Genomic DNA, 13,566 nt, shown 5'->3' with positions numbered 1-13,566 from the left:
AATTTTGTCGTCTAGTGTAACCTTGCCTTTGTCAGTCATGATCATTTCGGTGGATACAGGTAACCGATTCTTGTGCGATTGTAAGAGGGAGAAATCACCTGAAATCTCGAGTAAAATTGAGTAAAACGCCACAAAATGGTTAGTTTACTTGATTAATATTAATATAATTAATTCTTGCATTAATATATTTATATTATCATTTTTTTAGCGAAATCTACGTTGCATTTAGGCCAATAAAACATGTGACGATATAACCTCAATGTGACAGATACATCAATTTTTTTTTCCTACATGTGTATACCAGTATATATATATATATATAAAGGAAATTGTTTATTGCAGAAACCCCTGATGTTACACGGGCACGAGCGTGCCATCACCAAGATAAAATATAATAGGGAAGGAGACTTGGTGTTCTCTGCTAGTAAGGATAAGCAGCCTAATGTTTGGTACGCCCTGAACGGGGAGCGTCTTGGGACTTTTAACGGCCACAACGGTTCCGTATGGTGTATCGATGTCAACTGGGATACCACACGGCTGTTATCCGGCAGTGGTGACAATACGCTCAGAGTGTGGGATTGTCAAACTGGTTTGTACATTATATAATAAAGATGAACGATAATTAATGTATTTTGTTTGCATATGCGACGTACATGTAATTGTGTTTTTTTTTTTATAATTTTGTTTAGGCAAAGAGATAGGTCAATTGAGCACAAACAGTTCTGTAAGAGCGTGTGGTTTCAGTTATTCAGCAAACCTTGCTGTATTTTCTACTGATAAAGCCTTAGGTCATCAGTGCGAGATGTTTATTATGGATGTACGAAATGTCGATTCTACATTATCGCAGGAAGATGCGATCTCTAGAATTTCCGTCAATGGCCCTAGAATTTCCGCTATATTATGGGGTGCCCTGGATGAAACTATTATTACAGGTCACGAGGATGGCGAGATTAAACTTTGGGACGTGAGGGTGAGTGTCTTTATTGCAATGACAATTATCGTGGAAATATCTGATAATAATTTATATCGTTTGTAATGTTTACAGACAGGGAAAAAGTTGTCTAGCGTCAAAGGTCACAAATCACAGATAAACGATATGCAATGTAACAAAGATGGCACCATGTTTGTAACCGCATCCAAAGATCATACAGCAAAACTTTTTGATAGTGAATCCTTGGTGCTATTGAAGACATACAAGACAGAAAGACCCGTAAATTCTGCTACAATATCACCAATTTTTGATCATGTAAGAAAGTTGTTACCTTATGTTAGTCATCATCATATTATATGTCACATCTTGAAATCTTGAAAAAAAAGTAAAATATTAGTATAATTGCAGTTAGGAAATATAAATCGTATATAAATTGAACGTTACACTCTACTAAGTAAATGTTTTTTTCTAGGTGGTTCTTGGTGGTGGTCAAGACGCTATGGATGTCACTACAACGTCCGCGCGACAAGGCAAATTTGATTCACGATTCTTCCATTTAGTGTTTGAAGAGGAATTTGCACGTTTGAAAGGGCACTTTGGTCCTATTAATTCTCTTGCTTTTCATCCTAATGGTCGTAGTTACTCTACAGGTGGAGAAGATGGATATATTCGTATTAATAATTTCGATCAATCTTACTTCGACTTCCATTTCGAATATTAAATTTATCAATTGAAAGACATATTTACATAATAAAATGTATATATTATTCTATCAGAATAAAATACAACTGTGTAATCATTTTTCCAAACTACATGATGTCAAACAACAAGAGTTTTTACAAAATAAAATTGATAAAACATCCCATAATAATAAATGTTTGTTAAATGTATGAAGTATTTTTAATAATTAAAGAATATAAAGAAATTTTAGAAAAAAATAAAATTCCTCATATTTTAAAGCTTTGAAATAATGTATCAAATATATGAAATATATCTAAAATATGTCAATAAAATATAATAAATTTGTCACAATTAATATTCATAAATATGTGCTTTATAACTTTTGTAGATATCTATCACTGTAAGGTATCCTTTCCAATAATGTAATCTTTTTTTCATTTATTTTCTTATTTTTTAATTCTACATTTTTCAGCAGATGCCAGTATTTCAGTGTATTTAATTTGTTTCACTTAACTTAAAATATATTAAAATATTGAGTATATTTTGGACTCTTAATAAAGAAAAGAAAATGAAATATATTTCTGGAAATACTCCTCTGTATATAATCCCATGGATGTATAATATGTAAGTATAATCATAATTTTTTATACATACTTTTTAAAGGAGTGGATAAAATAGGCTTTGAAATATATAGATATATTGAGACTATATTTTCTTATTTAGATCACAAACTCTGTTGTGGTCTTTAATGAATAATAAGTCTCAGAGTGTAGCGCATATCGTACAAGTTTTAGTTCAATGTTGGTACACTTTATTTTTGTAATCATATAATATTGTACAAATTATTACAATAAACTATATATTTCTGTAATTATGTCTGTTTCTTAGTTTTACCAACATGGCTTGCCATAAGCGTTTGGCAAGGTAGCAGAATTAAATAATACAGCCATACAGTGCAAAAACGCACTATCTTATATTTCTTTTTTTCACTGATTACGATTTTTTTCCCTCTAAAATTATATCCTACAGTAACGTACAAAAATTATCGGGACAAATTGAAATTACTAAATTAAACCCGCGTTAATTTTTTTAACGACTATCTACATATTGATGTAATCCTATAATCGTTCCGGAGTGTATACAAGAAGAAAATGAAATGAATAGTCTCTTCTTGTACTACACTATTGCTCTATACTATTATAATTTTACATATTTATATATATAATATCTTGTGTTTTTGCGAACGTTTTATATTATATATATACATATATAAATGTAGATGTACGCGTCGCGTTGTGTGCTAACAGGATCAATGTTCCGTTTTATATTCACGTTTATCGTTTATCAGAAAAAATGTATACACGAGCGTGTGTATTTGTGTGCCATCCTATTTTATTGATATATTTCTTTATATTATATCCTATATTAATGTACATTTTTGTTTGTTCTTATAAGAGCGCAAAAATAAAATCGAATATTTTCTGCTTTTTATTACAGTATACGTGACTAAAGAGGGAGGGATCAAACTTATGATAATATATAGATATACAATTTACACAAGTTCCAATTAAAAAAAAAAACAATTATTTCTCATGTTGTACATCATAAATTATTCCATACACACAGTTTCATGAAATATCATAAATAAGAATAATGACGATAATTTCACTAACTGTTAATTAAAAAACGTATGATAGCGAAATGAGAGAGTACAATATGTATAAGATTTAAAGAACCACATAGGTAGCTAGTATACACTTGTCGTTAGTACCTGTGTACTATAGATTCACGTGACAGTCGAGGGCACTCTGGTCAATTAGTACAACTTATCGCATTGTTTATCATTCGGAAACCGTTCCGCAAACATGATGTCTTCTTATCAAACCGGAGATTAAGGACAGTTTCATTGTCCCGCGAGTAGTCATATTAATTAGCGTCGATAACAAAATAGAATAAATTCGAATATATATTTATCTTAGAAAAAGAATTTACATTATAGAGAATTCGCTATGTAAGAGAATAATCGCGTTGCGACGTATCGAAGGTAGATATACTCTATGTCGCGCGCGAGAGAGTCCGTGTTACACATAGGCGTTTATAGGTCGGGAGTATGCAGCTCTAGGAGTTAACCAAGGAGTCAGACTGAAGGCCACCCTTTAATGTTTTTTACAGTCTATTTTATGTAGGTCCGATAACAATAATAAAAATTCTTAAATAAATATATCGGTGTAATCATTGATGGAATATTGTTATGCAGTCAATTAGATTCCTGTCGTCAAAAGAGTCGTCTTTTCTTTCCTTTTTTTTTTCTTTTTTTCCCGTTTAGGTGTTTTTAAAATTCGCGTCTTAAGCATAGTATACACATGTACACGGCACGTTAATCACTGTACATCCGTCAGTGATCGGTATGGAGTACCACAAAGAGTTATGCGAAATTCGATTGGACAAGACACAAGTATCACTCAAGCTCATCATTGCTATTTTCCTCTGCCTTGAGTCGCACCGGATCTAGTTGTGGGTTTCGCTGGTTGCGGGATAATCGTAATCTCGTCGTTAATCTTCAGTGGTTTTAAAAGCGAATCGTTCGATCTGGACGATGGAGATGCAGGTGCATTTTTCTTGTCCATTACTCTCTTCGCCACGACACTGTGCGCCGAGTACACGTGATTCTCGAATTGCTTGTACATTCCAAATGTGGCAGTGCAAACTGTACATTTATACGATAGATGTGCCGGCTTTAATGTCATCCCGTGATCTCGAGCAACATGATTTAATAACTTCCATTGATATACCTGTGAAATTATTATAAAATCAAAATCATAGCTCTCAACTCTGCTCCTTCATCGTGCGTTCGTTTTTTATATTCTCTTTCTCTCGAAAATGTGTTTTTATTTGAAAAAATTGTAGAAAGGATAAACTTACTCTGCCACAAGCCGGACAACGACCTGCATCCTTTCCTTTATTTGCCGCTTCTTGCATGCTGGATGTGACCAGCCCGTGAGATCCCAACAAGTGTCTTTCCAAACCCTATAAAAAAAAAAATGTAAATATTATCATGAATACGTTAATGGCAACGCGCACGCGATCAAATCTCATATAAAATTTATATTTTGTCAAAATTAATGTAGATGAAACGTGACTGTGAAAATATCAATATGTATTTTCTTATACATGCAAAAAAAATCTATATTTTAAATATAAAATTAATTTTAAAAATTTCTCATGTGTTAATTAATTACAAATTTTACCTGATCTGTGAAAAATCGGAATTGGCATTTCTGGCAGTTTAATGGAGGTCTATTATAAATCATCTTTGGATGTATTTTTACTTTGTGGATCCATTGCATGTGATTTCGTAATTGTTCTAGATCCTAAAATACGATAAAATGTAATGCAAAATACTTGAAAAAGATTGACATTATTATACAATATATACATATGATGGTTTTATAACAGCTGCTAAGTAATAATTAATCTTATCATATATAATTTTGTCAGTGTGTAATATAATATAATCAGAAATATACTTTTTTATATCACTGTCATATAAACTTGAATCTATAAACTCAATATACAACTCAATATACTTATATACTTATACAATTTAAATTTAAGTAATAAATTTGTCAAGTAATAAAATTATTAACTAATAAATTTTATTCGATAGTTATTAAAAAATATTTTGATGAAATTTTCAAATTTCTTTTTTAAATGTAGTTTTGATTAATTAGCTTACATGGGAATAAAAGTCTGATTTATTGTATATTACTTACCTTAATATATCCGTCACAAATTTCACATATAACAAATGTATTTTTTCCTCCAGATTTTGAAGAAGTTCCTGATCCTGGAATGGAGGTTTGAGATGTCGTACGTGGTAATGGAGTAATAGATATACTCGGCTGACTCAATAGCTTTGCTGTGGGATTTTTTGGACTGGCTGTTGTATTCTGAAAAATATAAAGTACTTATGTTATTTAGGATATAAAAATTCGTCAATGTAATGTTATTTTCTTAAATCATACTGACAAATATCTTTCATTAGTAATAGCCACCTGAAAAATCTTACATCAAGGTAATATATTTCTTAGATTGCTCTATCTTTACATAATGTGTATATGTGTATAAGTGTATTCTTTCATCGAATTTAATAACTAAAAAAAATCATAATTTTGTCTTTTACAAAGTCTTTTCCAATAATTATTTATTAAAAATATATCAAAATTATCGTTTCTCTATCTTATTAATTTTTTTTTTTCTTTTGACTATGTAGCAATTTATTACTTTTTTAAAGATTAAGATAAATATCAGTATTTTGATAGTAAAATATTATATATATATATATATTTTTTTTTAGTGTAATCATGCTGTTATATTGACATGAAGGAATGGATAAAAAATATTCAGAATAATATATATATATAATTGGTCTAGTAAGTGGTAAGAGTAAATATGTGGGGAATTATGTTGTTGTATGTTAAGTATTAAGTCTTCTAAAGTCGTTCTACAACAAATACGTTTGATCAAAGACTTAAGCAATATTATAAAAAAAAAAAAGAAAAAATTTTTTTTGCGCCCCTGCAAAACACATCATTCATGCGATCTCACATATATCACGAAATCAGTTACACTTTCTCCCCGATTATTTTCCAATATTTATTTACCTGTGATGAGGACAACCTAGACAGAGAGTCGATTACGTTGGGTACAAGTGCAATTGGTGTGGGTTGACCGGAACTGCCGCCGCTACTGCTACTCACTCCCGAGACAGCCGACATGACAGTCCCAGAACCACCCACCACCTGCCACCACCCATATATCTTTTTTACTAGTTCTTGGAGCCTCGAGTGTATTTAAAGTGTGACAGTTTGAGTGTGTACGCATATTTTCATCATTATAAAAAAATCAGAGAATGCGTACGTTATAAAATATTAATGCATTTCTATTATTACGTCGTTAAATAACTTTAATGTGACAGACAAAACAACATGTATGTGTGTGTATGTGTGTTATTAGGATTTAATTATTTTCAATTTAATTTTCACTCAAAACTGAAAGTTTTCTCTCAAATATAACATAGGATTATATAAGATATAAAAATATAAAATATAAAAATGTTTTGTATAATTTTGAGTGTTTGTCATATAATATATTATGAATTAAAATAACAAATAACTTTTCAAAAAAAAAAAAAAAAAAAAAAAAAAACTTTTTTATTAACAAAAAATTAGCTTATATAAATTAATGTTCACATCATGATGCATATACTATTAAACATTTTAAAAAATTTAACGAGTATACTCAAAAACATTTCCACTCTTGCTTTGATTCCAGTTTAGCATTTATAAATATGCATTAATAAGTTTATGCTATTCTGCCTTTGGTGAATATTGTTACATAAGATATTAATTTGTAAAATAAAATGTAATATTCATGCTTACGCCTAGAAGATTCAACAGCTAGTATTATAGTATAGCCTTGTAGTGTACAGATTGTAGATATAATTTAATATACGATAATATTTAAACTTTTATGCAAAATATGTAAATTGTGGCTTTCTATCAAACTTATATTAATCAAATTTAAATTTAAGAAGGGCATGACACTTGTCACGATTTTCATCACCCTTGTAAGCACAGATTTTGCAAAAATACGTTAAAAAAATTATATATATATATATATATATATAAGTACAGCAGTTATAATAAATTATATATTGTACTGATATGTTTTGTGTGTTAAGGCCTTTCTAAAATATCACAACAGTAAATATATGCGGCCACATTTACAACATGAATAATGTTTTAAATAAAAAAAAAAAAAAAACTTGTCTTGCTCATTTATTGCAACATATTCTCTTTTCGAGTTTCGTGAAGCAACGTGAATTTACAACTTTTAGTCCGCTTTAATTTTAGCTAATTGAATTTTACTTTTCAAAATTTATCTCTGAGTTTATATGTTAGTGTTGCGTATAGTAAGAAGTATATATTTATATATAAAGAATAAATGCTATTTTTTACCTGGAATATTTGATTACTACCAAATTGGTATGACGTGGGTACTAATAAACCGGAAGATGTAGGACGGTACATCATTCCTGCAACATTGTCTGAAATACGATTTACATAAATATTGTATAATATGAAAAAATGTCTGTGGGTGAAAAATATATAACATTGGATGTATATTTATAAAAATTTACCTTGCCGCATTGTAGTAGCACCCGGCCGTAACGTTTTTAGATCGGAATATCTCGGCTGCATTGGCGGCCGTCCTCTTCCACGACCTGCGATCCCTGGTGCTGGTAGTAATTTTGGTAGCAACGGCTGCGGATTCTTAGCGCTCATTGCCATAGCGGCGAGCGCGTTTGGATTAGTCGGGCCGACAGGTCGTGCACGATTTAGTCTGGGTATTTTGGCTGGCGGCTCCCAATCGGCGGCAGGCTCCAAGTTTCTCTCCGGTCTAAACTTCTTCGTACAGGCGAGAATGTGCCGCGTCAATTTGCCTTTCTGATTATCCTCGAACGGACAGTTTGGACACTGATGAAAAGCCGGGCCGCGCTCCAGTCTACCGCGAGTATTGTGTTCCGCTTCCATGTGATAGAGAATATCGTGGGGACTGCGAACTTCAATCGGACAGAAGTTACATTTGTAAACGTAGTTGCGCATATGTGGAGTCTCTAGATGATGTTGCATGACTAATGTCGATTCCGTTTTAAAACTACAGAACTCGCATTTTTTCATCTCTAAATGGAATGGTTCGTTATTCTCTTTACTAAACTCTAGATTCTTGATAAGCGAATTTATAGCTAATTGAGTCTCGGCGGATGTGCTACCCTTGCCTTGCTTACGCTTTTGAGTCCGTAAGAGATCAGTTTGCACAAACTCCTGTACAAGATTCATCCCTATCTGCATGAAAAACTTGCCCAACGGCAAATCAAAGTACGTCAGTACTTTATTTCTATCCTCTTGCCTTAGTTCACCTTGTCTGTCACTTATACTACTGAATCCATGCTCAGTCAGGTCTATTGAATTGTCACTTCCTTTATCGTCTCCTTCTTTCTTGCTTCGTCCCTCACTTTCACTCTCATCAGACTTTTCATTGCCTTTCTTAATAATATCCAAAGAATCCTCCTTATCTTCGTTATCCTTATTATCGTCGCCTCTTTTCAACTTCTCCTCCTTCTCTCTCTCCTCGATACTTTTCTCCAATTTAGTGACAAATTCTTTTAACGGTCTTAGAGGTGGTTTCTCGTATACATAAGGTACTATGAAAGATGGTGCTTCAACTACAAACATGTCATCGGTTAGCGTCGGTAAAATCGGCGGTACTGACGCCGTAACCGTGGTCATACTACTAGTTTTCGGACTCAGTTGTGCCGTCTTCGAAGTCATTGGTACCGGTGTGATGGTAGTTCTCATATTAGAATACATCGTCTGGGTTGTCATACCGCCTACTGGGACAACTGAAAACGAGCTAGAATTGGAGATAGAATGATGAGGCTTGCTGTTACTCACAGGGACTCCACCGCGCCCTGAAAGAATCGAATTTGTATCTATTATGACTAATGTAGGTTCTTTCTTTCCACCTTTGATAGATTTACTACCAGCGGCAATTTCTACCAAACGCTTAGTATCGTTAACGACAATAGTAGTTTTACTACTGTTCCTTATTGGTGATTTCAGTTTAGAATTCTCCTTGTCTTTACTGTCGATACCAGCTAACGGATCTTCTGGCTTAATTTCTTCTATATCAGATCCATCATCGTCTACTTCCTCCTCTACTTCTTTTTCTATGTAGCTTGTTCGTTTAATATTACGCGAACTTCTTCTCGGCGTAATATTACTAAGATCTATTTGTTTTCGCGGTTTTCTCTGTTTTGTGGGATCTTTGAGAGCACGTGAATCTGAAACATTATGACCATTGTTCTTTGCGCTATCTGTTATCTCTTCAATATCTGGACTGTCACAGCTTCCATTCTCCTCGCACAATTTGTCATCTGACTTCTCCATGCTACCGTCAGCAAGTTCACTACTGTCACAGCTACAATTTGATGACATATCATTGTCTTGCTTTTCGACAATTTTTTTCGAAATGAACACATCATCGTTATCCAACTGTATTTCCGTAATGCTTTCATCAAGACACTCGACATCAGAGTTATTACTCTGTTCGTCTACTTCCATAGCTGCACAGGATGTGTTTTGACACTCTGATTCAGTTTTAGACACTTCACTAGAATTGTTCGTCTCACTGACACCATCCGACAATTTGGATACTTTAAAGTCATTTTTCGAATCAAATATTTCACCCTCCTTACTACAATTACCTACTGCTTCATTTTGCTCACTATTTTCATTTTTTCTTTCTTGACTTTCAACTGCTTCTTCAGCTTGACCATCTTCGTCATCATCCCCATCCTCTTCATCATCCCCATCTTCTTCGTCACCTTCTTCGTCACCCTCTTCGTCACCCTCTTCGTCTTCTGTGACAAATTCTTTTGATGCATTCTTGCTTGTGTCACTGATATCCATGTACTCTTCGTTGTCGGCGCTATAGTTCCCATTGACACCATTTGGAATAACCATATCTGCAAATAATCATGAAATGTTTAATGCATAATCATTATTTATTAGACAATAACTCTTTTCTCAGTATGGTAACAATAAAAAACGACAAGCATATGTCATATAATTCAAAATGTATATAAAAATCACAAGTTTTGCGCAGTTTATAATTAAACACAAAACATACAAATGAGATACAATGTAATTATCTCAAATCATTCTAACACAAGCCTGTTAATAAACCATAATATATCATGTACAATTACTAGTTAGCGAGTAGCACAGTATATAAAAATAACTAGATCCATTTCTTATAGAAATTAAATTACTACATGGCAACATAGAGAACAACTTGAGTGACCCAAAAAATAATGTATAATAAATCCAGAAAAGTCAGATAGCACGCCGAGCGTTGAAGAAAAAAGCAAAACTTGATGCCGCGACAGGGGGGGTGGGTGGGGTGGGGGGAAGGAGGAGGGCATCATGCTCACCTTTCAGGTGCCTGTCGGGACTGCTCCGAGATGAGTCCTTAATATCAGGCTCCTCCAACGTGCCTTCCATGAGTCCACCGCGGTCCGCCGCGCAGTCAATCTAAACAATTAATGATACCAACTGATGACAATCGACGGGCGCAAGGAGGCGAAGGCTAGATGAAGCGCTCCGTCGCGCGCTCTCTACCTCCTCGCGACAGGCAGGTACAAGGCGGACAGGGGTGCGGGAGGGAGGAATTTTTAGCGGGGCCGAATTTTTCAAAATGGCGCTGCGAATTCCGCACTTGCGTCCGCTCTCGCTCCCATAACCAACAAACTTCCGACCAGCCGTCTCGAACTGGAAAGGAAGGGAGGGGGGGGAGAGAGAGAGAGAGAGAGAGAGAGAGAGAGAGAGAGAGAAGAGAGAGAGGTTCTTTGAGAGCGGCCTTCGAGTGAACGCGACGGCGACGACGACGACGACGACGACGACGATGACTATGACTATGACTATGACTATGACGACGACGATGACGGCGGCGTCGTCGTCCGAGGCTCCGTGGAACGTCGTTCCCGTCTAACGCTCCTCTTTAATTCTTCCCTCGTCGTGAGCGAGTCCGTCGTGCTGCACGCGCGAACAAACTGACGAGCAAACGGATGTACGGACGGACGGACGGACGGACAGACGAACGAACGAACGAACGGACGGACGAACGAACGAACGAACGAACGAACGGACGAACGGACGGACGGACGGACGGACGGACGGACGAACGGACGGACGGACAGACGGACGGGCAGACGGACGCGCAAACGAACGGGTGGGTATCCGAGGGTCCTGGGCTCTCGCGCGAGAACAGTTAGCGTCGTCTTGCAGTCAGTCACCTGTGCTCGTCAGCCACCGATAGCGTACGCGAGTACCAGTCACCTCGTCAGCCAGTTGTCGGTCTCGAGAGTCTCGACCCTCCGTGCACGCTGTGTCTTCTCTCTCCTCCCTCTCTCTTCTCTCTCTCTCCCTTCCCCTCTCTCTCTCTCTCCCTTCCCCTCTCTCTCTCTCTCTCTGTCTCTTTCTCTCCTCTCTCAACCTCCTACACGTAGAAAAAAACCTCGCCGAGTATATGTGTGTGTACGCAGTCGGCTGCGCGCGCGCGCGCTAAGCTTTTTAACGAGGCGTCTAACATGCTGATGCACATGATGATGATAAAATGATCTGTCAATTATAAAAGTTTCAATGGTATATGTATACACTTATATGCGATGCTCGTATGAATTTCGACGATCGAATCGATCGAGGAGGGCACCGCGGGTTCCGATAACTCACTACACGTTGCCTACAGGTACGTCGTCGTCTACGAGCGTGACGTTCACGAGTCCATTCGCGGACGTGGCCCGGCGTCGACTAGGGAAGAGAAAGAAAACGGAGGATGAGAATCGCGCGGTTTGTCATTTTCTCAGTGCCGGGAGAGAGAGAGAGAGAGAGAGAGAGAGAGAGAGAGAGAGAGAGAGAGAGAGAGAGAGAGAGAGAGAAAGAGAGAGATGACGAATACGAGAGACGAAGGATCAAAAAGGTTTCAGTCGGAGATCCCTAAGATGTCCAACATCCGTATATGAAGGTTATAACATATATACATGAGGTTAACCACGGGACGGAACGAGATTGACGTCCAGTTGACAGATCGGCGGTCTTCGCTGACCTACTCGCGGAGAGAAGCGAGGGCTCGCTCGCTCTCTCTCTCTCTCTCTCTCTCTTTCTCTCTCTCCTCCATCAATGGTGCTGGGAAATATTCTTTCGAAGCATCCCGAGCGACTCCCGCGCGCACGTTTTCCCTCTTACAAAGCGCACGGTATCACTAACCTGATCCCGCCCGAAATTGCTCGAGAGAGCGATTCCTTCCCCTCCCGATCTACGCGGAATATCGGAGAGGACACCGTCGCGTCTTCGCGCGCGCTCTTCTACACTTTACACTTCTACCCTTCCCTTTTGTCTCTCTCTGTATTTTTTAGCTGGCTGTTCAAGTCCCAATCACGAAGAGGATACATGCAAGGCGACTCCCAAGCGACGTTTTACCGCGTCGAAGGCAAAGGCCGCCGACACAACCATGCGCGCTTCACTCTCGCGAGGGGGTGTCCTCCCTCTCTTTCTCTCTCTCTCTCTCTCGCGCGCGCGTATGAGATCGAGAGATTCGTCGAAGACGACTTACGAATTTTGTCAGGAAGATACACTCTCTCGTACGCGATGCACTACTCGACGCGCCGAGGACGCGACGACGAGACGCGCGTTCGAGAGCGCAGGAGTGCGGGCAGACAGACAGAGGGGAGAGCGGGGGAAAGAGAGAGGAGGGGAAAGAGACACGCGCGCGCGCGCGCGCGTACACACATAGACCAATCAGAATGTAAAAGCTCGTCCACGGCGACGCGACCGCGCGCCACTTAGGTCGCGGTCACACGTACATATGTACGAAGAGACACGCGACCGAGACCATCATCGAGTCCATTCATGACACCTCTATATACTTTTCATCATCCGCTAATCTTGAAAAGTATATAGGCGAGGACCTGGTGGCAGTCCCGAGTCGCTTCTTCCGACAGAGGTTGAGGTTAATTTCTAGGACCTTTGCCCCTTTTGAAAGATAATTAGCCTTCTCTCTCTTCTCTCGATTCAACCGAATGTTTTGTCTAATGTCAAGCAGACGATTCTGTGTCTTGAGAGAGAAAAAGAGAGAGAGAACCCCAATTAAATCAATGACGTATATTTATATAATGTATACTCACCTAGAAACGAAGAGCAAGAAGATGATGATGATGACGATGACCACGATGATGATGACGACGACGACGACGACGACGGGGTTGTCTACGCGAGCGTTGGACGGCACGACATCATCGCGTGTACTCGCGATCCTCGTCGTCGGCGGCGGCA

At 37.4% G+C, this 13,566-nt stretch overlaps 2 protein-coding genes across 9 annotated transcripts; one reads left to right on the top strand and one right to left on the bottom strand.

Annotated features, from left to right (window-relative positions):
* Positions 1 to 4: 4 nt before the first annotated feature.
* On the top strand, positions 5 to 1,743 carry Eif3i (eukaryotic translation initiation factor 3 subunit I). Its single transcript, XM_072898598.1, has 5 exons — positions 5 to 138; positions 343 to 589; positions 690 to 970; positions 1,046 to 1,246; positions 1,404 to 1,743. Exons 1-5 carry the CDS (start codon positions 136 to 138, stop codon positions 1,650 to 1,652), a joined length of 981 nt encoding a protein of 326 aa, XP_072754699.1. The 5' UTR covers positions 5 to 135; the 3' UTR covers positions 1,653 to 1,743.
* Positions 1,744 to 2,400: 657 nt separating this feature from the next.
* Mep-1 (zinc finger protein MEP-1) lies at positions 2,401 to 13,561 on the bottom strand. 8 transcript variants are annotated; one of them, XM_072898590.1, is made up of 9 exons: positions 13,419 to 13,561; positions 10,671 to 10,770; positions 7,815 to 10,202; positions 7,633 to 7,721; positions 6,277 to 6,414; positions 5,386 to 5,562; positions 4,861 to 4,983; positions 4,535 to 4,639; positions 2,401 to 4,404 (listed from the first exon to the last, which is right to left on the bottom strand). In XM_072898590.1, the coding sequence occupies exons 2-9, from the start codon at positions 10,738 to 10,740 to the stop codon at positions 4,090 to 4,092; spliced, it is 3,405 nt and encodes a 1,134-aa protein (XP_072754691.1). In that variant the 5' UTR covers positions 10,741 to 10,770; positions 13,419 to 13,561; the 3' UTR covers positions 2,401 to 4,089. The 8 variants fall into 8 exon arrangements, with proteins under 8 accessions (XP_072754691.1, XP_072754693.1, XP_072754690.1 ...); XM_072898592.1 differs by lacking the exon at positions 13,419 to 13,561 and adding an exon at positions 12,848 to 12,918; XM_072898589.1 differs by lacking the exon at positions 13,419 to 13,561 and adding an exon at positions 12,715 to 12,762.
* Positions 13,562 to 13,566: the final 5 nt, after the last annotated feature.

Source organism: Anoplolepis gracilipes, chromosome 8 (genome assembly GCF_047496725.1).
Source record: "Anoplolepis gracilipes chromosome 8, ASM4749672v1, whole genome shotgun sequence".
Classification (NCBI taxonomy): Eukaryota; Metazoa; Arthropoda; class Insecta; order Hymenoptera; family Formicidae; genus Anoplolepis; species Anoplolepis gracilipes.
This window is presented reverse-complemented; position numbering and strand designations above follow the sequence as displayed.

Excerpts from the sequence above, each read along its gene's own strand:
- Eif3i (XM_072898598.1), top strand. Across the intron at positions 971-1,045 it reads TTAAACTTTGGGACGTGAGG|ACAGGGAAAAAGTTGTCTAG; the intron begins GTGAGTGTCTTT and ends TAATGTTTACAG. Across the intron at positions 1,247-1,403 it reads TATCACCAATTTTTGATCAT|GTGGTTCTTGGTGGTGGTCA; the intron begins GTAAGAAAGTTG and ends GTTTTTTTCTAG.
- Mep-1 (XM_072898588.1), bottom strand. The coding sequence starts at position 11,839 with ATGTGCATCAGCATGTTAGACGCCTCGTTAAAAAGCTTAGCGCGCGCG. Across the intron at positions 7,722-7,814 it reads TGCTACTACAATGCGGCAAG|ACAATGTTGCAGGAATGATG; the intron begins GTAAATTTTTAT and ends ATCGTATTTCAG. Across the intron at positions 4,984-5,385 it reads TTTGTGACGGATATATTAAG|GATCTAGAACAATTACGAAA; the intron begins GTAAGTAATATA and ends ATCGTATTTTAG.